At 46.0% G+C, this 25,184-nt stretch overlaps 7 protein-coding genes across 7 annotated transcripts; 1 reads left to right on the forward strand and 6 right to left on the reverse strand.

Moving 5' to 3' along the window:
* Nucleotides 1–112: 112 nt before the first annotated feature.
* N7469_005207 (OSBP family protein) lies at nt 113–4,286 on the reverse strand (the record flags this gene model as incomplete). Its single annotated transcript, XM_056644127.1, has 6 exons — nt 113–865; nt 945–1,238; nt 1,302–2,692; nt 2,762–3,445; nt 3,495–4,003; nt 4,267–4,286. 6 exons carry the CDS (start codon nt 4,284–4,286, stop codon nt 113–115), a joined length of 3,651 nt encoding a protein of 1,216 aa, XP_056500941.1.
* Nucleotides 4,287–4,610: 324 nt separating this feature from the next.
* Nucleotides 4,611–5,764, reverse strand: N7469_005208 (ATP synthase complex assembly protein ATP12; the record flags this gene model as incomplete). Its single annotated transcript, XM_056644128.1, has 2 exons — nt 4,611–5,404; nt 5,488–5,764. The coding sequence occupies 2 exons, from the start codon at nt 5,762–5,764 to the stop codon at nt 4,611–4,613; spliced, it is 1,071 nt and encodes a 356-aa protein (XP_056500942.1).
* Nucleotides 5,765–7,409: 1,645 nt separating this feature from the next.
* On the reverse strand, nt 7,410–9,495 carry N7469_005209 (glycosyltransferase family 2 protein; the record flags this gene model as incomplete). The annotated part of the gene is made up of 4 exons (XM_056644129.1): nt 7,410–7,523; nt 7,930–8,221; nt 8,476–9,345; nt 9,458–9,495. 4 exons carry the CDS (start codon nt 9,493–9,495, stop codon nt 7,410–7,412), a joined length of 1,314 nt encoding a protein of 437 aa, XP_056500943.1.
* A 6,858-nt stretch (nt 9,496–16,353) lies between these two features.
* On the reverse strand, nt 16,354–16,812 carry N7469_005210 (SSH4 family protein; the record flags this gene model as incomplete). Its single annotated transcript, XM_056644130.1, has 1 exon — nt 16,354–16,812. The coding sequence occupies one exon, from the start codon at nt 16,810–16,812 to the stop codon at nt 16,354–16,356; it is 459 nt and encodes a 152-aa protein (XP_056500944.1).
* Nucleotides 16,813–16,912: 100 nt separating this feature from the next.
* Nucleotides 16,913–17,269, reverse strand: N7469_005211 (uncharacterized protein; the record flags this gene model as incomplete). The annotated part of the gene is made up of 1 exon (XM_056644131.1): nt 16,913–17,269. The coding sequence occupies one exon, from the start codon at nt 17,267–17,269 to the stop codon at nt 16,913–16,915; it is 357 nt and encodes a 118-aa protein (XP_056500945.1).
* Nucleotides 17,270–18,025: 756 nt separating this feature from the next.
* On the forward strand, nt 18,026–20,835 carry N7469_005212 (uncharacterized protein; the record flags this gene model as incomplete). Its single annotated transcript, XM_056644132.1, has 2 exons — nt 18,026–18,109; nt 18,175–20,835. The coding sequence occupies 2 exons, from the start codon at nt 18,026–18,028 to the stop codon at nt 20,833–20,835; spliced, it is 2,745 nt and encodes a 914-aa protein (XP_056500946.1).
* Nucleotides 20,836–21,734: 899 nt separating this feature from the next.
* N7469_005213 (NADPH:quinone oxidoreductase family protein) lies at nt 21,735–22,852 on the reverse strand (the record flags this gene model as incomplete). The annotated part of the gene is made up of 2 exons (XM_056644133.1): nt 21,735–22,745; nt 22,820–22,852. 2 exons carry the CDS (start codon nt 22,850–22,852, stop codon nt 21,735–21,737), a joined length of 1,044 nt encoding a protein of 347 aa, XP_056500947.1.
* Between the last annotated feature and the right edge of the window lie 2,332 nt (nt 22,853–25,184).

Below are 25,184 nucleotides of genomic sequence, written 5' to 3' on the forward strand. Positions count from 1 at the left end.
TCCATCGTGTATGCATGAGCACTGCCAAAAGTCTTGTACATCGCGAAAGTCTAGAACCAAGCGAGCCCACTCGAGGTCCAAAAATAGGGGGTAATACAGACACTCAACGAAACTAGAATATATCCTCAGAGCGACTCCAGTCATGAGCATCTCTGCTGGACCAATATTTACCATTATGAGCCCAGAACTCTTCACCGGTGATAGGACATCTATCACGAACAAACCACTGCGGCGAGTAAGTCTCTCCCTTGGTTTCACGCTCTCTCCTCTTCGCACGCTGCTTCTCCTCAACGCGATGTTTCTCGTCCGCAGCGAGATCATACTCACCATCCTCCATGGCACGCTGATCCGGACGAAGTCGGGTATCAGTCGGAGGGAGGTGTTCTTTCAGAGACTCTGGAAGAGCATTGAGAGTGATAACGAAGGGGGTTAGGTTAAATGGCACGCCTGTAGGACGAGCATGAGCTTGCCACACCAAAAATGTCTTAGATGACTCTGGGTCTTGGCCAGAGACGGGCGCTTCGAAACCCGGCGTGTGTCGAGCGTAGATCTTGTCGTTCCAGCGACCACCAATACTCCACTTAGGAGATCCAGTCTGGTCAACAACTTTACCGGCAACTTGGTATGCCGATGATGCTTTCCATCCTCGGGGTTTGAAATCAAGATAGCAGACCTCGCCAGTCGTCCAGTTCTTGATCTCCATTAAACCGTAGTTGTCAACAGTCGGATTACCAGTGATAATACCGATAACGGAAGAAGTGACCTTCTTCCAAGTGTACAGTTCCTCACCGCCAGTAACGGGTCGTAGCTTCAGGAACCATGTGCCCAGCAGGTTAATGTCGAAAGATTTACCATAGAACTTTGACTTGAGAGAGGACTCGCCCCAATAGTCCCATTTGGGGGGACTCAGCCCACGCAGCACCAATTGGTGGGTGATGGCTAACTTGCTCCACGAAGAATCGATAACCCTTGTCAGGACGCACGTACTCAAAGGTTTCACCAAGCAGAGGATTGAAAGGCTTTGCGACACGTCCAATAGTCGAGGCATATTCACTTGCTGCATATGAAGCAACATAAACCAGACGTTCCATTGAATCTGTTCGATCAGCGGCGATATCAAGTAGATCTGTGTACTCCAGGTCTTCCGCAACACGCTGAAGTAAAGAAGTTGGCTCGTTAAAAGACACCGGCAGAGTCATCTTCGTCATGTCCTTGCCAATCATGGACTTCAAAATACCCTATAAGGAGGATGAGCATCATGCCACGGAGTATGTTGGGATGAGTTCGGAAATGGTACTTACCCACAGACCGATCTTAGGCCGATTGTCACTATCCATCTTGAGTCTCTGTCGTATCGGCTCCTCATATCCCTTGAAAGAGGGTTTAATGATGGACGCCTTATCGCTACGAGCCTGTGTACTCTCATCTTGACCATCAGGTTTCTCTGACTCCTCTAGGTCTGCCTGAGTCATATCTTCGACCTCAATTTCCCCAGCATCAATAGCATCGAAGAACTCATCCCCATCAGACTCCGAGTCGTAAAGACTGCTAATCTTCGACAGCGCAGATTGCTTACGACTAAGAGCCGGACGACCAGCTGGCTGAGCAGGGTCCTTTTTCTCCGCGGTCTTTTCGGCATCTTGAATAACGACTGGACTCTCTTCGGATTGATCTTGGCCAGCAGTGGGTTCACGAGAAGGTGGCGAGCTGAGCGTGCGACTGGCACTCGTAGAATTCTCCAGTGCCTCTTTAAGCGCACGCTTAGTACGTTTCCGTTTCTCTTCCGACTCGCCCATCTTAGACTGAAGCTCTTCGTGCTCTTGAGCAACACGCGCCATACTTTCCTCCCACATTTGACGCAGATGCTCTTCTCGGTTCAAGCGGTATTGCCAATAGGAGTCGCGATCCCGCGAGATCTTGAGAAGATTCTGAACCAAACCCTTCAAGCTGCTGACAGCGCCTTCATAAGCACCGAGAGCTTGTTCGACAGATGCATCACCGATCGATGTGCCTGGGTTCTTAGCTCGTTCACTCTGCAGAGAAGCAGTCACATTTGAAAGAAGATCTAGTTGCAGCTTCGCGGACTGCGCGGTGATATTAAGTGCGTCTTTATCTTCCGCAGGAGCTTCGTGGCTAGAGTCGTAATCGTAGAACTCCTCGTCATCGCCATCGCCATCCGCATCAGGTGCCGTCGTAACATGGCTAATCACCCTGTTGACTTCATTTGGGGCCGTACTCTGGTCTAAAGAACCATATGCAGAGCTTGCCTCGTCTTCAGGAGTAGTCTCGAGAGTAGTGCGCGAGGCATGAGTGCTCAGTCGAGTCATGCTACTACCAGGAACCCCAAGAGATGACGGAGGAGCAAGGCCCTTAGTGCTGGGTCGATGGCTCAAGCCAGACTCAGAGGGTGTACCAACCGAACGACCTTCACACTGATCCATCTTTGCCTGGCGAAGGGCTTCCGCATTTTGGTTTCGTTGCCGCTCTTCTTCCTTCGCTTCATCCTTGGCCCACTGGATCGCGTTGTTCAAAGACCAGAACCAACGTTTAGCCTCAACTACATGGTTTGCTTTCAAATGATACTTGACAGATGATTTGCCATGTATTTCAAATCGAGTCTTATCCTGGGCATCCATATTGAGTCGGGCAATCTTCATATTAATCGCTCCACGGCACGCAGAGCCAGCATCATCTATGAAAGGTCAGTAACCGCGGCCAAGACATAAATTGAGATGAAAACAAGATAGTGGAAGAATGTTACCCTGATGTTTATAGTAACTCAGAACGCCGTCCTCCAAAACGAACCACCGCAGTTTATAGCCGCTGGTATAATTGGTCCATTTCTTGAGATATCCTCTCATCTCTCTCGCATCTTTACCAGCGAGAGGAGCCTCAGCGCCGGTTGGAGCTCGAGCAGATAGCCCTTGAGCATTGTTGTTACCGAGGATCGCTCTCTCTTGAATACCACGTTGCGCAATAACAGCGGCCGGGGACTTCTTCAACAGAGCGCGAGTCTTATCATCCTTCGTGACATCCTGCGGCAACTTACCCTTCTTATCACGGCGGAACGGGTCAGCACCATGCGTCAAGAGGATCTGAATCAGCTGGGAGTCTTTATTGCGAGCACCCTCATGCAATAGAGTGCCACCCGATTGAATGGTAATGCGATCGGTAACTAGGTCCAAGGTATTGACATCCAGTATGCCTTCTGCGCGAGGTTCTTCGAGCAATTTTTCCAAATTCTCATAGTCCTTGTTGGCAATGAGAGCTTGAATCTCCTGTGTCTTGCTATCAATGAAGAGTGAGCGAGCGAGTTGTAGCTGTTGGAAGATCTCCGGAGTCCGAGCCACGTCCAAAGCCGTCTGACCCCGATAATTGACGATCGCATCATTGACCGATGCTCTATTTAACAATTCCCGAACCAGAGAGACACGGCCCAGTTGAGCTGCCAGGTGAAGGGGGGGTATTTCCGTCACGGTCCTGCTCGTTGATACCTTGGTCGTCTCCGGAGGACAAGACAAACTCCACGACCTGGGGTTCCGCACACTGCAAAGCCAGGTGTAGAATTGTGGTCCCATATAAGGTATTCGCAACCTGAGGATCCTGAGATTCCTTAATAGCTTTAGAGATCGCCGTTGTATCACCACTTCGCAGGATCTCAAAGAGGCGGAAAGTCCGCACCGACTGATCCAGCGACATACTGGCAGTCGGAGTCTCCGTCTGAGCAACCGAGCTTTCTTTTCCCTCTAGAGTTGAACTCTGGTTGGAGGGGATATTTTGGGGGGGCGCACCCGAGGTTGGAGGGGAGGTTGGATCGAAGGGAGGGTTGCGGGGACTGGAAGAGTGACGACTGGTGCTGCGAACGTGTTTCAGGGAAATACCATTTCCAGAGGATGTCGAGCCGACCGAGTTTTTGTCACTTTCATCGGCGGGTTTCTCTTCGCCTTTCGATTTATCACGATGTAGGAGGGAGAGTGCCAGGGCGCTGCGCGAGCGCTTGTGCCTGGGGGAGTTGGTGTTAGTGGAGGATAACCATGTGATAAACCAATGCTAAGCATGAAACTGCTAAGCCAAGAATCCCAAGAGGGTCGAGATATCACTCTATCACTCTATCCTCTGAGACAAAGCACCTTAGGATAACTCATCCCAAAAGACATTACTGCAGATTGGACGGGTGATTGAGCCACAGTCGTCAGGGACTCTTTGCCTCCCCAGGCTGGTAACTGAAACTGGAGGGGGATAATAAACAAAAGTGGAATTACTCACCCTTCAGGCCGATCAGACATAATAACAAGATTAGAGATTATTGACCGGGCATGAAGATAAAGGAGGAGAAGAATGAAAGAGAAGTTGAAGAGGAAAAAGTAGAGGAGAAGAGAAGAGGGATTGTTTGGTCTTCAACGCTGATCGCTCCGTCTTGGCGCCACTTTTGGTATAGTCCTTGCAGTGAATTACAGTGAATGACCGTGAATTATCAAATATATCTATTAAAATTGAGTTAATATTGGTGTATATACTGTGATATAATTGGCGTATATATGGTATACATTGATATTGATATTGCTATTCTATACTGTACAAACACTATCATACATAGTACATACTCACGCCTAACGAGTCTCGCCGCTCACCAGAATCACCACACTACCCAACTGACGCTTCAAATCCTCTTTATCAACATCATGAGTATCCTCCACTTCTCCCCACATATCAGTCTGCCATTTTACTTCCAAACTCGAAGCTTCAGCCGCCTCTTCCAGTCCAAACTTCTTCACATCATGCCGTTGAATATGTCGGAAGTTCTCACTCCATTCAACAACCAATCGAACGGCAACAAGCAGACTCTTTGATGCCAAAATCCCTCTCTCCAATCCAGCAAGATCGTGAGCCGATAATTCCGAAACCCAAGTTCGAATACTCTCCTGCGTAGCCTTAGGCTGAGCAACAGGTAGAATACTCTGCGTGTCCAGGATAGGAACAATCTCCAAACCAGGCCAAACCTTCGTCGACAAAAATCCCATGATATCTTTCGATACCCGGACCTGAATCTCACGCAGACTCTCGACCTTTTCTTCTCCGCTCTCCTTTCGTTCTAACGGGTGAGCGTCACGCTCTGGTTCCCAGCAGAGCAAAGTATCGGTTTCCAAATAGCGCATAGCAGTCGTGATGATTTGTTCACGGGTTGTATTGACACCTTCTGCTTCTTCACGAATTATATCCGCCGCCCGTGCCGAGAGCGAAGTTAAAGGGATGAGATGACTTTTCAATGCTTGTTGGGCAGATGTCATGACATCCCATTCGAGAGCAACGGCGTGAGCGAGATGAGGTTTTGTCGGTGGGATAGAGAGAATATCTTTATTCGGTGTTCGAACGGGTCGTTTATCCAGTAAGACTTGATATTCTCCTATACAAGGAATCATCAGTAAATAGTCCTCTATCTTCCCCTTCCGTGATGGAACTCAAAGGGAGTATTTGTTGTATTCTTACCGGATTTTCCCTGGACATGAACGTCCTTCCAGAACCGTTTCTTCAAAGCAGCAGATGGCTTTGCTTGCGATTGAACGCCCTCTGCGGAGGTAGATGTTAGATCATTTTTCTGCGACTCCTTGAAGGACTCTGCTGGAGCCGGAGCTTTCGGCGGAGGACCATGAGCTGTAATGGGATGGGCGACCGCGGCTTTCAAGGGAGAAGAATGAAATTGACGAGCGACATTACGTCTGGCTAAAGAATTCAGCTGCGACAGTACAGGGCGGGGAAAAGGCATGATGAAAAAAGTTGAAATGGAAGGGAGTTGCGGAGGAATTGCGAGCAAGTTTGAAGTTCGGCCCGATCGGCGCCGAATTTGTACTATTCTACATAATAACAAGTGGTTCATTAATATACTATGTACAGACAGTATACTATAGTATAATTTAAGAGGATTATGGAGATATAATACAATATCAGTCAAGCCTATAGAGCCTCAGAATTTTTAATCAATTATATCTGTATGGATTGTGTGCCTATCTACATATGTATACTCCGTTCGTATGCTGAAATTGTGTTGCCCTCGCTAACCGTGGATACGCAGTATTGCATCAGAGCTGAACGCTATGATCGAAGTATATATGTACGATGACACAAGCTGAACTTAGACAGCTATTCAGCTATTCCGTTACAAATCTAGCAGATTAAACAGTATCATATCCAAATTAGAAATTATCAACACTACCAAAAGCAGTTGGAGACAAATCATAGAACCACCCCCCCCAATTTTGCATCTAGAATCAGAATCAATCAGAGGAAGATTGGACAATAAAAAAAGAGAGAAAAGATAAAAGAGATCAAAAGAGAAGGACAAATTCAAAACGATGAAACATTTCAAAATGCTATCGCCAGAAACAAAAAGCCAGGGGAATCAAGCATCAAGCCAGCAGAATAGCATAGCAAAAGGAAAGAAATGCAACACGCAAGAGAAGTTCAAAGCAATGACATCCGCCCATGCTTTTGTAATTTACACAAGAAGAAAAAGAGAAGAAAAAAAGGAAGAAAAACAAAAAGCCGATGAAAGCTGCATTTGTTTTTGATGCTTTTTGGCTTTTGAGTTTTTTTCATTTTCTCTTTCGAGAATCAAATCAGCAGAAGATGAAAAGAAAAGAGAGAAAAGAAAAGAATCAAACGCAGAAACGAAAGAGAAGAAGGAATACGAATGACACAAATAGTCATGGCACTCTTCCCCCATATTTCGTACCACATTTCAGAGTCTGTCGAATCTCACAAGAACTGGGGTGTATGAAGAACAAGAGTTAGCCATAAACCCTAGTCATCATCATATAGTCCTGATAAAATGACCTTCGATCCTGGACCAGGGTTTAGTCTAGGACGAAACTGCAAAGTTGACTTGACTGGACATTGCAAGATCCCGGGTTCGGTTTGACAGGGTCATGTCACTTTGCAGCAAAGAGACATTCGCTAGACGCATCTAGAATCGAAAGCCAAAAAAAAGGGGGAGAGTGATGAACCAAGTTCTAATTTGACAAGGTCCACACAAATTCGTCACGGCATTTCATCGTAAAAACCCAAAATAACCAAAAGAGTAGAAATAAGAAAAAGACGGAGAAATTGTCCCCATCCAAGTAGAGTCAATTACAGTTCACCAACGGTTCAACATCATGGTGATATCAAACCGTGATGCTGCATGAAGACGTGGAGAAGAGGGATATCCCGCTTTATCGCGGAAGGGCCTGTGTGATTGTTCTTTGAGCACATGCCAAAAGGTAAATAGCAATCCCCCGGTTCGCTAACTTTTTTTCCCTTCTCTCCTGTAAGGCGAGAAGTGATGGTGGGGAATGATGCAGAAGAGAGGAGGTGGAGGGGATATGATCTCCGAGGAGAATCATGGTGGAAAAAAAAAGGGTAAATGAGGTGATTTATTTGAAGAAGTAGCTGGGGTAATAGGGCTGCTTCCTGCGATCTGCATCGGTTCGCTTCTTCATACGTTCGGCGTCATAGTCATCGGCACCGTCACGGCTACCCCATGTTGTCTGTTGTGGTGATGGTCATGGTCAGCTGGTATTCCATGAAAAGCTGGTATGCAATCAAGGATGCAATGGAGAAAAGGATCAGGCGAATCGGGGAGTTTCAGAATACAAACTCTCCCAAAAAATGAAAAACAAAAATAACGGAAATAATGAAAATAATGAAAATGAAATCAGAATCGATAACAGGATTCAACTAGACACGGGAAAGAAGGTGCATCTGCACGAAGGAGGAGATGTGATCAAAGCGTTTGTGAGGCGAGCATGTCATAGGAAGATTTTCCTCGGGCCAATACGAGCGAAGAGGGGCTCACGCTTAGGCAGTACATTGGAGCCACCGAGCCACAACCACAAATTCGAGTGGACTGAGGGGAGAAGAGTAAAAAGAGTAAAATAAAATAAAATAACTTACCACATTAAGGGTCATCACAGCATACATCTTGATTGCGCCGTGGAAATAACCAAAAATGATGGAGACGGGCAAGAGGAGAACATCAACGGGATACCGGATGTAGTGACCCAGTAACTTGATCCACTTGCTAGTGAACATCCACAGGCCGAGAGCCATCATTGCACGAGCGTGAGAAGCATCCCCCCAAGTGATGGTCGCTTTGTGGCACAACCACACGAGAAGAAGGTCGCCCAACAGAGCTGGCGGCGACAATGTCGTCAAGTGCACTGCATAGGCGCTCCAGGGCTGACGACTATAGATCAGGTTAGAATCTGCGGCTGAACAAAGTTGTCATGTATGAAATGACAAGTGTAAACAAAAGGGAATGACATGACTGGGTATAGCCAACCAGCAACCAGCAACCAGCAACCAGCAAAACCAGCCCCCAATGTCTAGTCTGATCTTTACTAGAATAGGATGACCCACTCATGGAAGGCAAAGGCAGGCAAAGACAGGCAATAATCAAAAGACAGAGTGAAAGCAAAGAGAATGAAAGGTTTCACTTACTACCAGATGTGCTTCTCGTGAAACATACTGGTCAGATTACTCCGCCAGTTACTTCGAGACCAACGCGCGCATTGCTTCAAGAATCGGGGATTATCTTCCAAGGTGGTGAGCACCTCCGCCTCGGGGTGGTACTGCATATAAGTTTCCCAGCCATGCGAGACCATCCAGCGAGTAATAAAGTTATCATCATCGGCATTGAGTTGGTATTTCCCCCACCACCACTCCTCATTAGTAAAGCCATAGGTAAAGCCCTCATTCTGAAGAATTTTAGTCCGATAGGCCACCGTACGGCCCGACATGCACGGTAACCCTCCATCGATATTAGTCGTCGCGCCACAATCAAAGTTGCGACGCTCCAGGTACAAAGCCCCTAGATATCCCCACACTCGCTGCGAGAGACTAGGCTCCACGGCCCGACGAAGTCGTTGACATGTTACCACTCCTCCGTATCGATCATCCTTTTCAAAGGGTGCAAGAATCCACGGAAGGACAGTCGATGGCCAGCTTACATCGTCATCAGCAAGGAGTGTAATCGCAGTTCGGACTTCGGGAATTGCGCGAGTCATTTGACGTCGTTTATTCGGGTGAGTGACGGTAAATAGACGAATGCGAGATTTAGAAGCGGGCATGGCGCTGAGCATACGCTCGGCCTTTTTACGGTTGGCTTCGATGGTCACCAGGAGAATTTCATAAGGTTGATTATCCAAGATTGACCGGATTGTCTCGACTAATTCTTCTCCACAGCCTTCGAGCGTGGGAATAATCACCGTGACATCTTGAGAGGTGAGTTTCGGATTCTCCGGTGGCGGAATCGGCTTGAATGACCAAAATGAGATCAAGTTTACCACTAGTCGAGCGTAGCGATAGATACTAATTGGATTAGCTGCAGGTCATGCAGGTGGCGAGAAGACAAAAGCCCGAGGATGGCCACAAGCAGGTTAAAAAAAAATAAGGGATCCCTTCAATAATAAATGTAACTCACAATAAAGCAACAAAGGCTCGTAGAAAAGGAAAAGCCATGGCGGTCCAACAAATTAATGTTCCGGGTTTCTTTTAGGGGGGAGGAGGGATATTTTCTAGGGTTGTCGAATGGATATCATTCAACTATTTCCCGCCATCAATTAGCATTGTCTTTGTGAAATCTCCGATTTGCCACAAGAAAAAGCAAATCACAATTAAAATCAATGTTGTTAAAAAGAAACCTTTAGAGGAAAAATCTCCACCTACCTATAGCAATTGCCCGAATCAACCTTCGTAAAGGTAGAAAGGGAGAGAGAAATGGGCTGGTAGCGCGAGTTGGAAGCACTACAATAAAGGACAAACGAATGTCAGGGAAGACACCAGCTTCCTCAACCAGCCCAAGAGAAGGAGAGAGGGAGAGAGAGAGGGAGAGGGGGGAGGAGGAAGGGGAAAGAGGGAGAAAAAAAAAGACGAAGAGGAAAAGGAAGTAAAGAGTAAAAAAAAAATAACGAGATCGATGGGAGACGAGGTCGAGTTAATTTGTAGGGGAAGCACATGCCTTATGGGCCATTCTGATACTAATCCACGCGATGAAAAGAAACCAAAAAGTAAATAATAAAAAAAAATAAAACTAAAAAAAAAATCATTAGATAAAAAAGACAAAGATTCCAAAAAAAAAAATATTAAAAAATGGAAAAAATAAATAAATGAAAACTAAGGATAATCCGGACTAGAACAAGCGCCCCAGTAGCCGTTGTCGTTTTGAGAGTGCTGCAGGTGTAGTTTTTGCCTCGTGCGTCAGAGACCCTGGATCTAGATGGGAAACAGAAAAAGGGTGGAGGAGGAGGGATTGGCGGTCCATGCAGCAGTGACATGCGGTGGGGCGTGGTAAAGAAATCAAAATACTAACTATGTAATGATGTATTGGATACTAGTAGTATTACAGTGGTTCGTGTTGAGCTTGCAGTTTTATGCTTTGACTCCGAGCATTCCAAGTAGCCTCGAGCAGATGAGCAGATGACGAAGGCAGCTGTTCCCCTGTATATCCTAGATATGTAGTATGTACAAATCACAGGGAACTTGGTATGTACATATGTACATAATATGTACAGTATTAGTATGTATGCTTGTTCAGGTCCATAATGGTTTGTCGCAGGTACACAATGTGATCGACTAGGTCGCTTTAGTCTTACTGGTGGGATGCATCAGCGGCAGAAGAATGATAGCTGCTGAATGGTCGGGGAAGGAGGAACAAGAAAATATCACAATAATAATAATAATAATAACCTATTATTATTATTATTATTACAGTATATTGTGATTGCACTATAATAAAGGACACGATGTACTGTACATGGTACTAATATCAAAGATAGAAGGCTAGCCAAGAACATGTCCGATCATGCACGCGAGATTCCCTCATCGCTGCACGGCACTGCACCTCTGCTTTTTCGGTTGCATCTCGGATGGAGATAGTCAGTCTCCATCATTGGTGCCCAGCCGAACCTTTTCTATTCTTAACACGGACTTGATCGACATGTACACAGCAGGTACGGAGTACAATAGTATGTACATACAAAACCAGTAGATATCACATCACTACTCTATCTATACCATTAGAGATAACTTATGAACACCTAATTGAAACCCGCATGGAGTGATCTAGAAGAAGAATCTCTGGAATAGTACTATGTATGCACATCGACGCGCGCGCTATCACCGAACCATTTGCCCAGCATGAAACACCGATTAGTGGAAGATTGAAGCCGCTTCCCCATATACTAGCGTAATTTGGACCAACAGTCTCCGTGTATATACTGGATCTCCTCCGACAGGCCACCATTATCAGTACAGTATTGCTAAAAGAAAAGAAGAAAAAAAAAAGTACCCTACATAATTGCATAGTACTAAACTACAAGTACAGTAGTAAGTACATAGGAATGTCAAGATGATCGCCCTGATTCGCACGCCTTGTGGCACAAGATGGATTCTTTAATTTTAACGTGCGTCCAGCAGCAGAACAGCACACCCGGAAGCACGTCCTCGAACGAATCCACTTCCTGCATGGTAACCGGGGCGCGAAAGTCAGGCGAATGGGGCGGGAAATCCTAGCGGCGATCGCCACAGTCTCTGACTTGGCCAGTGTTGAAGCTTGAGTGGGGGCATTGTACGGGATGATACTAGTGATTACAGGCATACAACGACATACATACATACAGTAAGATGTATGTGATAACTAACTAGTCATGGCGAAGAGTGTGTACCTGGTTATGTAATGATGTGTAATATGAATGCTTTATCCAGAGATGTACAGTATAGTTACTGCGCACTGCGCACTACATACTACGAATGGATAATGGATAATGATTGAAGGATGATTACAGCAATGCGAGAAGGCAAAGATACTCGAACAAACCACATGCGGTCGATGCCGACTAAAACAGGGTTAGGCGACCCAACTGGGTGGCGCGAAGGTTGTCAGCGAGGACTAGTTACTACAAAGCATTAGTCCACGATAGTGCATATCCCGGTGACTGGAGTTATCTGTACAGCAGAATAGTATTTACTACGTACATCATTCTACAAGTGTAGGATAGTTAACATATATGCATACATAAATGCTAAGTATTGCGTATAGAATAGAGTATACATAGTATAGTTACTATATCCTACTTAACGTTATACTGTCTACTCTTCTTTATTCCCTCTTCCACTCTATGTACTCCTACTATATTGAACTGGCTTCCCAGTAAGCGCACTGGCGTCTATCAAAGCTCGAGCGCACCATCTGCAGCCGGCCAAAAAGGGCCATCGTTATCTCCGCACGCGCTCGAGGATCGGCCGCAAAGTAAATTGCAGAGAGATCATTGCACAGCCCAAAGCTGCCAAGTATTGTCATCCGTCCCGACTACTCCATACTGGCTGCATTATTTCTCGGGGTCCACGCAATCTAGTACTTTGTCACTTGCACAGGCCGTTGCATTCGATTTGACTCTAGTGGCAACCCACCATCCTGCGCACAGGAACGGAGTAAACGGCAGAGACAACGGGGTCAACGCTTGCATTCCAAGGAAATTCAGTGCCTCTGCTTTTAGGCTGCCTCGAACCGAACCAAACCGAAGTAAGCCAAACGTCAGATCATACTGCATAGTACAAGGTCTATGTCAGTATGTACTATGTATACAGATCATGCCCCGTGGAGTCTGTCTGGAGTGAAACAGACGCGTATCTCGGCTGCACGGACTCCCATGGACCCAGTGCTGCCCGGGACTCCACACGAGTCTCTCGACCTCAAATCCCGGAAGAGTCCGGATCCACTGAGCTCGGCCGAGTATAATATAAAGATGTATGAATGGGGGAAATAGAAGTAGAAGCAGTACTGGTAGTAATTATAGTAAAAAAAAAGTTGTGAAGAATCAACTACTATAACTGAAAAGAAAAAAAGAAGGGTACAAAATACAGAGATACAAATACGAGATGAGATCCAGTGCTGACAGAAAGGGAGATGACTTGCAGCAAAAGTCAAATGGAGACTGGTCGATCACACTTCCCCTCTTCATCTTACGGAGTCATGCTAATACAACAAGAGAATCTAATGCTAGGATTTTGGCGCAGACAAGCCGATTAGCCATGACTCGCTTTCTTCTTCCGACAAATCGCAGTTCGTTTTATTTTCATCTTTCCACCAGCCCCTCTCTGACCTGCGCTACTCAACACTCGTGTTTCCTTTCCGGGCTCAATAATAATATCCTCCTGGGGACTATGTACAGTAGTACTCCAATGTACTCCGTACTTGAACAGAAAAAGGAAAATGGGAAAATGGAAAATGGAAAATAAAATTTTTGATCGGCCGTGGGGCTCCTCTGTTTTTGTCCCCTCTGTATGGAGTAGTGTGTTACAAGCGGCGTTACGCCGAGGGTGGATCTTGCACGCATTCACGGCCGAACAAATACACAAAGACAAAGTACGGAAAAGAAAGAAAAAGAAGGAAAAGATAGTCGCCATGACGGAGAACTCAAGAAGAAGAACGAGGATTGGCAGTGAGCAACGGAGATGAAGACCAGTATCTCCATATTTGGCTGCAATCCTGCGACACTGGAGAATACATGCACACATCCATCTATCCATACATCCATACAGTAGTATGGATGTACTCCGTGGATACAGATGGATACACCAAGTAAAAAGACAATTGACCCGCCAAGCGCCTTCATCCCACCCGCTCCACTCATTGTCGACGTGGTCGGCTTGTCGCCCATTTGAAATCGATGAAAATGTACGCGGGATAATAATGGAGCTCCTGTACAGTTACTCCATACACATATTCTCTTTCTCTCTCTTTTTGTACAAGGTACACTCTCTACTCCGTATGGAATAGCACGATCTGGTGGCAACGGCCAAGTTGCTCCTCTCTCCCTCTTCTCCTCTTCCTCCATCTCCTCCCCCCCCCCCACTCTAACGCTAACACTAACAACTGCAGGGGGTCGCGCACTGTCCCGTGTAATATCACATCCGTTCTCCGGAGGCTCAGGAGTTACTCCGTTCCTTAGCTTTGTCGACGATCGTCCATTGGCTCTAGACCTGGCGTTTGATTGAACCGTCCAACTCTTCGCTCGCTTACTGGACCTTGTTGGCTGACGCTCTGATTCCCTAGCTGCAGACCAGGCTGCAGCCGCTGTAACCATCAAAGGATGGCCTCGGGTTTATCACCGATTTCGGTCTCCACTGGACTGTTCGCAGACCTTTCTGTATGAGGTCTGTGTATTGAATTTACATCATTGACTAGGACATGTCAATGCAATGTTCGAACGGGTTCTTCGATAACATGCATTAGTTGACTATGTAACTATGTAGTCACTAATGAATTACTCAGTAGAATAATCGCTTTTGGTATACTCTATTCTAGTACGCTGTATACATACATCACTCCACGTAGGTCCATATATCATGAATCATTTACAGTGTATGCTCTGATTTGTCCAGAGGAGTATATATGGCGCAATCAATTGCCATGTATGGAGTGATCCCATTGCGTGTTTTCGTCCCGCTCTCTCAATGTCATCGTATACTGTACGGAGTACTGTATGTATGTATGTCCTTCCTGAATTGTTAAACATATCGACATTCGATTCACGCTCATGTATCCCCGTTGCCAGATCCACATTGAGTTTCTTGCCAAGCCCTCAATAAGTACGAGCTACATGATATCTTCAGATGTCAATATCTTAAAAGTACTTCCACCCCTGTCTCTACATCTTGGCTAGGGTAGGACCCTAGGTTGGATATCAATGCAAGTACTATGTATATTAGGTACAGTATGCACTAGAACCAATCTGTACGGACACCATCAATACCAAAAAAGGAAAAGGAAAAGGAGAAAGGAGAAGTAAATCCCCAAGACTTCCGTTCGATATAGTAATCATGACTGCTACCCCTTTCGTCCAAGCGCATGACATGCATTTTGATATGCGGTCATTGCGCCTCTTTCCCCCCCAGCTCCGAATGGCTCAGGCCGCTTCCCCTTTCCTTCCCATGAACGACTTGAAGCACGAAGCTGTTTTTAGAATCCAATGTCTCTGGGTCAGGCAACCCTGGCGTGGGCTAGAATCTGGTCTTTCCCACGTACGCGCATCTCTGTACGCAACTATTGAGGCTCATACGAGCTAACAGAGAGAACAAAGAAAAAAAAAAAACTAAAGTGAAACCAGCGAGGCTAGTCCGGTATCCCTGAACCTCAACCTCAGCCTCCGGGGCAGAACCTAGGTCCGAGTCATGTAGCCGATTACTCCGGATCTTCACGAGACAGGTCCCGAGAAAGGGACGTTGTTCTATTATGCACGAGGTGATCCTGAATTCCACTGAGGGACGGACTACTTTGTGACGTCAAGTAGTTCTATGCTGTTCATGCACCTCGTAAGATAGAGCCAGGACGGTTACCTGTGCGTTTGGGGGGAAGGGGGCCAAAGATGGAACGAAAAGGGGCACAAAATCAAGCACTATGATATTTCCAGAGAGGAATACCTAACCAAGTAGATAAAAAAAAGTACGGAGGTACAACTGGTCAAATTCCCAAAGAAGGAATCCCAGAGAATCCTTGACTGTATCTTCCTTTTCATACTGCAGGGTATATTCGAGACATACTATGTACTGTCATGCAGCTTTGTATCTGCACATGCCATGACCCTCTCTTCCCACCCCTGCTAGTTAATCTACGCCATACGACAACTGTACTCGGCTGCAGCCCGGGACTGCAAGAGCTGCTTCCCCCCGAACGCACTAATGCGCGCATCTACTGGGAAACGATGAAAGGTGCGAGGTCGATGACTTTCTAGAACCGGGGATTCACACGATAAAATACAATATGCATCCACACTGCATGAATAGACGATCTAGTAGGCCTCGGCAGCGCCGAAGAAATCAGTTCATCCACTTAGAAGCCATGATATGGAAACTATCCCTCGACGGTTACCTCGGGGCGTAGGATTATTTTTCCATGCGCGATGCTGGATTTGGAGAGATACATTTCCCACAATTTTTTATGAGGTAGGGGTATCCTAGGAAATTTTATACAGGGGAGATACTAGGATGAGGAATAGAAATGAATCCGCAGTTAGGATCCTTTGATGTTGAGTCTCCACTGTCACTACTATAACTAGTAAAGGATGTTGTTGAAGTATAACAGGGGTATATCATATCACACGAGCTTGACATCATATTCAGAGGATATTCAGGGTCCAGCAAATAAGCATCATGACCTATCACAAAAACTGCAAGCAATTTTTTTTTAAAAAAAATGAAAATAAAAATACCGAAAAAAAGCATATCTCGGCCCTATAAGAAATGACTTGGCATGACAAGCAAATGCACGACTCAACTGTACTAGCAATATCAAAAAGTCCGGAGTATCAAAAGCAAATATCAAGGCTTCGATAGCCACCCTGCAGGGTCAAAGCAAATCTCAAAGTCAACGCCACCAAACAACCCAACAGCTCCATACAAATCAAAGTCCCCTTCAAGACCCTCCACCCCACCAGCATCTTGATCCCTCTCTTCATGTAAATCCCACCCACCAGCGTTCCTCCCATTGCGAGTAAAAAACACCTCAACCTTACACCTCTTCTTCTTCGAATACTCATCAACACCATCTCCATCCCCATCAAATACCATCCCCAATCCAACCGTCTCACCTATCCTAACCGGCCCCGTAAACTCACGTCCCCCCCAAGAATCATTCACAAACCGACATCCATCATCCGAACAAACCCCCAAACTCCCCCGTTCCCAACCAGGCGATCTCCAAGAAGGATAAGGCTGAGCAACGAACCCAATCGAAAACCCAGACTCCCCATCTGCCGGACCACCCCGTAACCCAAGCATCTTAATCTCAAAATAAATAACCTTCCTTCTCCCCTGCGCAAACGGAGAATCCACCGCAGCAAAATACAACGGTAAATGAGTTAAAAGTACACAATCCCCATTACGATCCAAAGAAGAGCCCTTCCACTTGCCCCCGGGAGGGAGTCGATAACCGGCCATGAAATTCAGGTGGTTGTACAGGACGGATGTTATGGGTGTTCACCTCGTTCCAGACAGATGAGGAAGGAAGAACGGGGGTCCAGAGGGGAGTTTGGTTACAGAATTCATGGGCGCGATCAGCATCATCTGCTGAGGCATTTCCTGTTCCTGAGACATAGAAGGCTGATATTGGGGGTGGGGGAAAGATAGAAGTATCTGGGACGGCATCTTGCCAGTTGTGATATGGCGGTGGTTGGGTGGATGAGGTTGAGGCTTGAGATGCCTCGTAGCTTGGTGGAGCTGAGTCTGGTTGGGGCATGGTATGTATGTGCTGGTACTACAATACTGAGTGTAGTAGTTTTAGTTGTTGTGGATGTGGATGTACAGAGTATTGTAGTAGGTTGATTAGAAGGTGCCAATGATGAGGCGAAGTTAAGGTTGCGTCCGCGCCAAGCGGGGCGGTGCGAGATGAACCGTGGGTGATTAATGGATATGTACGTTGTACAGTACATTATACAGTAATTAGGATAGATGATGAATATAATGGATACATTGGGTTGAGCATAGGAGAAGAGAACAAAGATGTACATAGTAGATGTGTCAATTGGGAATATTGACTGGTCTATTTTCAAGTTGACTGGATACCTGCTGAGTGTATGTATATGTATATGTATTTATGGGCATGAATAAACAATGAAATAGGTGATGATATACTAATAGAATATGCTATTTCCCTGTTTATTCATAATATATATAATAAAGAATATATACTACATCTATATAATATAAATATAACTAGAACATAGATTGTATACTGATCTAGTTATAGTACTACAGTATACATCAAAGTCACACGATCTGCAGGTCTCACTTTTCCGTGGCAACTTTTGAATTTCTTTCTTCGTCCCGTTGTGCCTCCAATTCTCAGGGGTTTCCCCCCCCCCCCCAATTTCACTCGTTTAACTACTACCCAACTTCAAATATCCTCAATCCTGTTCTAACACTGTTTTGACACTGCTCTGACAGAATCAATCTTCATTCATGTCGGAGTATATGAGTGTGTGTGAGTGTAACCATGGACGATCAGCCCCGCAGAAGACGACGATCTTCCATCTCTGAACATTTTCAGCGAGTCTTCAGTGTCGATCGATCAGACAAGGTAACTATTGTAATCTCACTATTCCCCTCCCCCGCGTCAGAATTTGTTGACTAAATATCATTAAGAAACGCCCGAGTAATGGGTTTCAGTCCGGGCGGCGAGATGCTGCCTTGGTACCCAATTCTGAGACCACCATCGGCTTTGAAGTTGGCACAACCACCACCAACGGTACAGTTGAGACAGGACCAAGCTCGTTCACTCATTCCACTCGTCCCTCTGTGAGTACTGCTGAGTCAAGTCCGCCTGTCCATCCGGTGAGAATCAAAGATGAAGATTCCAAACAAGCGACATCAAATATGAAGGCTCCGACAGAAACCAACGACACCAACCCTACGACAAGCACCGCAGACATAGACCGTATCTGTAGCTCCCCAATCTGGGCAAAAGATGTCAATCGCAAGGAACGTCGCGCGACGAAGCGACTCGAGGCCGAGCGTAAGGAGCTCGAAAAGCGTCTCTCCAATCTCGAAGAGGCCCAGCTTAAACTGGAACAAGGCATTTACGACAGAAATTCTCGTCGCCTAACAAAAAAACAACCACTCGACAGTTCCAAGCGTTCCTCGAGCGCCAACACCGAAAGACCGAGATCATCAAGTTTCACCTCACTCTTCTCATCCAAGCGACGCTCTCGATCAAGAGCAAGTTCGATGAATGGAAGTGATCGCGATTCACGTACGTCCAGTGAATTTGGCGGTCCTCCAACTCTCCCTTTATCTCTCACTGAACGATTTGGAACGGCAGTATCTCGCGAACTGGCAACACGCCATGGAACGAGTCTAGTGCCATCTCACCAAATGCCTCGAACACTACACCACACAACAGGCAAGTCGGACGATCTTCGAGAAAATTGGAAAATGGCAGAAGAGTGGAAGAAGCGGAATGGGGGCGCTGAGACAGGACATACCATGTCGATGACCACTACGCCTGCGCGCAACGCTATGTCCATGTCGAAGAAATCCGATACGACTAAACGACATACTCTGACTGAAACATATGTGCATCGAAGGATAGAACCTTCGTCTAAATCACCCTCTCATCCGCATTCACAGGCGACTGAACTTTCTGCAGATCTTGATCGGGATTCGTTTACTGCGGCTCTGCGAAATGAAAGAACACCACCGGGTGTGGCAAGCAGAACCCCCAACTCCCCAATACCTCTTGGCAATTCTTCTACGCGGAACCAGGGTGCAAAAGCGATCACACAATCTGAAAATAGGCCACCAACTACTCCAGATATTCCAGTTACCCCAGCTGCTCCGACTGCCCCGACTGTTGCGGCCACTGTAGCTCGTCAGATGAACGGCATTTCAAATACCCACCCACAGAGCCAACAGAAACCACAGACCCAAAGCAGTCCCAAACCAATGGCCTACTACATCCCAACTGCGACAGCCGCATCAAAACAGGGGACTTTCCCCAAAGGCCGCGTTGATGCCAACCCCAAGGCATACAAATCATCCCCTCTCGCTCTGAACCCATTTACAAACAAAGATGTTGAACGGAAAAATCGCCAAACTTCAAATTCAGCGAACCAGCAGACTGGTCACAGCAATTCAGCTCAGCCCAGTTCCCTCGACGGACAAAAAGGCTTCAGTCGGGAAAATGAAAATCACCGACCAGCCCTGCCGATGACCACCCATCCTGTGGCTCCTAATAAACATACTCCTACTAGCTCGCCTCCACAGCGGCCGACAAAAGAGAGACCGAGGGAAGAAAAGCCTGCGAAGACAGCTTCGCCTGATTTTAAGCTCCAACAGATGTCGTCAGACGCAAATATGCCACCGCTAATGGTTCCGCCGCTGAAGCATTCCCGCAGAAGACAAGCAACGGATAGCCCAGCAAGATCAACACAGGAGATACAGGAGATGCCAGTCGTCGATGCTAAGACACCGAGCTCGGCGGAACAGCCTGCACAAGAACCTCCATCGAAACCGCAGTCTATAGACGCCAAGACCGAATCCCCACGTCGGGTCTATCAACTCACAGACGGAGGCCATGGCAACGACCCTGAGCAAAATGGACAATACCCACAACGGCCTGGACATAGTCGAACATCATCGCAGTCTTCCTATGGCGGCTCCAGCTATGACACGGCCGACGAGGAAGTATTGGATATATCCAAAGCTCATACAAGGGTCAAACCAGCGCAGCCATCTCCACCTCAAGCACCAGCCCCTGAACCATCACCACACCGAGAAACAAACCCCCACAGTGGTCCATTAAACAAAAGCAATCAGGAACCTCGACAAAATGCAGCAATCGCCCAGCACTCAGCAGGGGCAAATCCCACCCTTGCTCCTGATGGCCCCCTATCAATGATGCGACAAGTGCCAGTCCAAAGAACCAAAAAGCCCCAAAAAGACCAAGTCATAGCAAAAGTTTTTGTCATCTGCTGCTCCTGCAAATACTGGCACGATATGCCATCAGAAATATACGCCCGATTGGCCTGTCCCGAACGACTCCCCACAGAATCCAGACTAATGCGAACATTTTCCCGAAAAAACTCCTCACATCGACGAAACTCGCTTTTTGATCCGGCGCGTGGACTTCCATCGCAATTACTAGTGCAGTCTCCCAAGCAAGGAAATGGTACCGGCGTAAATGGAGGAGGAGTCTCGGCTTCGCAGTCTGCTCCTATTCCTTGTAATTGGTGCGGACACAGTATGACTCGATCTTGTTGTCAGGGTTGGACTACTCTTGTTCAGATGCGCGATAGACATCACTAAGTGGAGTCAGCGACCAGCTCTTGCTCCTATGAACAGGAATCTTGTATGGATGGATTGAACTCGTGGATTATTAAAATCTATCACGCTGCTATATGACTCTTATGTCTGAATGATCATGGCTAATGCTTACTTACTTTCTGTATCTCTTTCTAAACTATAATGTATGGTATACCTAAGTCTCTGTTGAATTCATGAAAAGCTGCATTTTTCACCTGTATTAATTCATCTTGAGTTACTCTGCTCTCTCCATTGAATTCCAAAATTCAATTGTTGACTCTTCATGGATGTCTCATACTTCGTATTCTCGTATTCTTGTGTCGGCTGACATAATCACTAAGCGAAATTTTCCTTTCCTCCTCAACTTCAACTTCACTTCGCTTCAACCAACTTGACAACTTTGCATCCCCATGCATTGGCCAGAATCTAATGCTGTATCTGGTCAGCGCCTCTCATTAAGATACTTTACTAATCCAATTGCCAGAAAATATTAGCAGAAACTCCCCTCCACCTTCACCTCCACCTCATCCGCAGTTAACATCACCGCAACTCCTCAATCCAGCTGTCCCAGTCCTCACGGACGATCTTACGGACCCTTCTTGAAGGACAGTCACCGCAATTCCACGTCTTGTGGGTGCGACCGACCGGAGCTGGATTGTGAGCTGGATTGTCTCGTCAGAGATAAATCTGGTTCTTTTTCTTTCTTGAGTTGCTAGAGCAAGTCAGGGCCTTCATAGTTCATGTTATACTTGCTCGAGTTCTTCTTTGAGAATTTCACTAGAGCATGACTCCTTGCGCACCTACATACATCATTATACCTTCAATATACATCATTTTTCCAAATATATATAACTATATCTTGCTTTGATTCAATGCCCGTCTACTGTCTATCTTGCTGCAGTTTACAGCTTACTCTTCGCCTTCTCATCACCGGTCACATTCACCACAACCTTGCCCCAAGTCTCTCTCCCTCCAAGTGCCTGTAATGCCTTAGGAACACTCTCCAACCCAACAAAACTTTCATCCTTGAACGCCGTCCCACGGAACTTGCCCTGCGCAACAAGATCGAAAATCCCCTTCCAAACCGATCCCACCGTCTCCGTCTCAAACTTCGCATATTGACCCCAATGCAAACCAACAATACTCACATTCTTCAACAACACCCGATTCAACGCAACCTTCTCAATCTTACCCGCCGCAAATCCAATAACTAACAACCTCGCATTCCACGCCACACACTTCAAACTCGCCTCAATCATTCCAACAGGATCATAAACAATATCAACCCCAGCCTTCCCATTCCCAACCCTCTTCTCAGCACAAAGTTTCTTCACAATCTCCGGCCACGCCTTATCAGAATAATCAACCACATAATCCGCCCCAAACTCCTTCGCAATCTCCCTCTTCCTCTCCGTCCCAGCAGTAGCAATGACAACCGCACCCATCGCCTTAGCAATCTGTACAGCAGCAAGTCCAACCCCACCAGCCGCAGCATGAACAAGTACCCAATCTCCACTCTTCACATTCGCCCGATGAACAAGACCCCCATAAGAAGTCGGTGCCGTAACAAACAACCCCGCCGCATCTTCAAAACTCCACCCACTAGGCACAGGAAGGAGAGTAGTCTCACTCGCAAGAACATGCGTCGCATACGCACCCTGTGTAGCCCCAAAAACCCGATCCCCAACCTTAAACTTCGCCTTCGACGCCTCAGTCGCAGCAGTTGGTACCGCAACGACTGTACCAGCGAATTCAGCACCACCTATCCAGGGGAGGGGAGGTTGATGTTGATATTTTCCTTGAATTTGAAGGATATCAAAGAAATTTGTTCCGGCAGAATGAATTTGGATGAGATATTTATCCGGGGATGGGGATGGAGTCGGAACTTCAGCGATTTTGAGGTCCAAGGGGCCCTGAATTTTCGTTAATTACTTGATTTTTTTTGGTCTTGTGAAATTAACTATCTGAGGTGATTTGTTTTAGGTACCTTGACGTATTCGCTAACTTGGATTGCGCGCATTTTTGATTGATTTTTGTCTTGTTTGGATGGGGGTTGGTTGATTGGAGAAGTGAAGAGATGAGAAGGTTGTGAAATGCGGAGGGAGCTTCCCCGCAGATGCCGAGGTCCCTCGGATATTCTTGAATAGGAGGATGAAAGAGTCATACTCCATACTATATAGAAGTAAATCGTCACCTATAGGATGGTTTTGTACAAGATATAATTGACATGAGTAAAGTCTGCATTGAAATGAAATTCTCATGGTAGCTATGTATTCGCTATATCGTAGAATTTATGGAGAATATTTGCCCTACGTCGGGTTTCTTGCGAAGGTACCGCACCATACATAACTAAGATTACGATAGGCTTGCAGAATCCTGCCCTATTGAAATCCCTTCTACAGCGTTTTCCCATGAGCTGATCACATATATTTGGGTCTTTATCTGGATCTCCGCGTGAATGTGCGCTGCACAAGTCCTCTACTGGTATATACCGTCGTGAGTCTCCCTAATGCTTATCGTTCAATTATCCATGGTCAATACCGAGGAAATCGATTGATTAAGGAAACAAGGGCAAACTAGATATGAATGGTCTCAGCAGTGCTATTCTGATAAGGTCCTGCAGTACGAGGTCAGCTAGCAACGTTTACTCTGGTGAAGTCAGCTTGGGGAATGCCAATATTGTTGCACCGTAAATGATATCACAGATACCTTCCGGAGGAGACTCACTGCCATTGCGATTGGAGAAAAGATTGAAATGACAGATACGATAACCAAGATTTGCCGAAGATCAAAATGGAACGTGATAGTTCAGACCTAGTTATATAGGGATTTCATGGCCAAAAGAGGTGTATACTATAAATTGTGCCGAAAGCCCTTTCGAAGTGTATCACTAAGGGCCCGTAACATATAGATACAAGTATAGGAATAAGGGGTAGACACGAAGCGACATCAACTGATGCGTTTATTTGTCATGCTCGAGACTCCTCGCTCGGGGCGAGTATATCAGGTCCGGCCAGCAACTTGAGGATTTGTCTTTATGATCGTGAACATACTCGCCTTATTCATATGGTGATAATAGCGATAGGGTTAGACTATATCTTTCGTCGTGATACCCATGCTTCAAGTCAAAAGTCAAAATTGTAGGGCAATTCTAGGTAAGGGCCAGCTATCTACGCCTTCTGGACACGGTATAAAATTCATGATGTGATTACGCAATAGCTACTCTTACATTGTCCTATTCTCTTAGCGATGATTATCTCGCTAATGGCAACAAACAGCTTTCATACCATTAATAGACATAGTGGCGAAGACACCGGGTTCAATCCTAGGAAGTATGAGGTGAGGAATCTCTGGTTTGCACGTGTATAGATCAATCCATGATACTAGTAGGTATGCTCTGTGGATACAGAAATGGTGTATCTTACTAATGTCGGAAGATCGGAGGTTTCAGTATTGCTGCCCGAGTATATAGCAGGCTTGCTAGTATTTGTGGAATGCTTCTTCAACAAAAAAATGATAGATCAAATCGATAAAGGTGTGACACCTGCAATCAGCCTTCATGTAATTGATGCGATGCAAAACATAATCTGTGAATTAAATTGCTTGCATATAGAATACTCTTTTGTTGAAACTATCTTACTAGCTATGTGCATGAAATGTAAAATGACTTTCTGATCGAACAAAGGGAAAGAATCGGGTTATCTCCTCAGTTTCGACAGCTTGCATGCTCTGCATACAAGTTGTATCTGGGAAATCAACGCAACGCAGTACCGAAAACCCCCGATCTCATACTATTCTCGTCCCAACCCAAGAACCTGGATACACTACGATAATCACATCATCGAGAGTTCACGATATAACGAAGCCGATGCAACATCAACATGTGCCGTACTATAATTTCGGTTCAAACAAAACAAACACAACTGATACCGAGATGCCGAAATGCCGATCTGCCGAGGACCAAACCGAATTGCCACCGCACGCCATGGTCGAGAATTGGAGTATTACCTTTGATAGTGGAGATATTGGAGAGCAGGTTGGGGATCCGGATAGGCGGATCTGCAAGTCAAATGATAAATGAAGTTTGGATAAGTTCTTAATTGGGAAGGGAAGCCGTTTGGTAGGGCAGATATGCTTTATTGATTATCTGCCCTATACTATAGGTACTTCCGCGGATATGACACATACAATACCTACATAGTATATTATCAATTAATTGATGCGCAGTAGTATATTTCAAAGTATGACAATTAGTATGCAGAAATTCACGAGAACCAAAGACAGATCCAAAAAAAAGAACTTCGTCGCGGATAAAACACGTGGTTGTCATACTGTTTCAGTCGATAGGTCTC

The sequence above is a fragment of the Penicillium citrinum genome, assembly GCF_028827155.1.
Source record: "Penicillium citrinum strain IBT 23319 chromosome Unknown utg000004l:1.0-2404223.0:1.0-2405248.0, whole genome shotgun sequence".
Classification (NCBI taxonomy): domain Eukaryota; kingdom Fungi; phylum Ascomycota; class Eurotiomycetes; order Eurotiales; family Aspergillaceae; genus Penicillium; species Penicillium citrinum.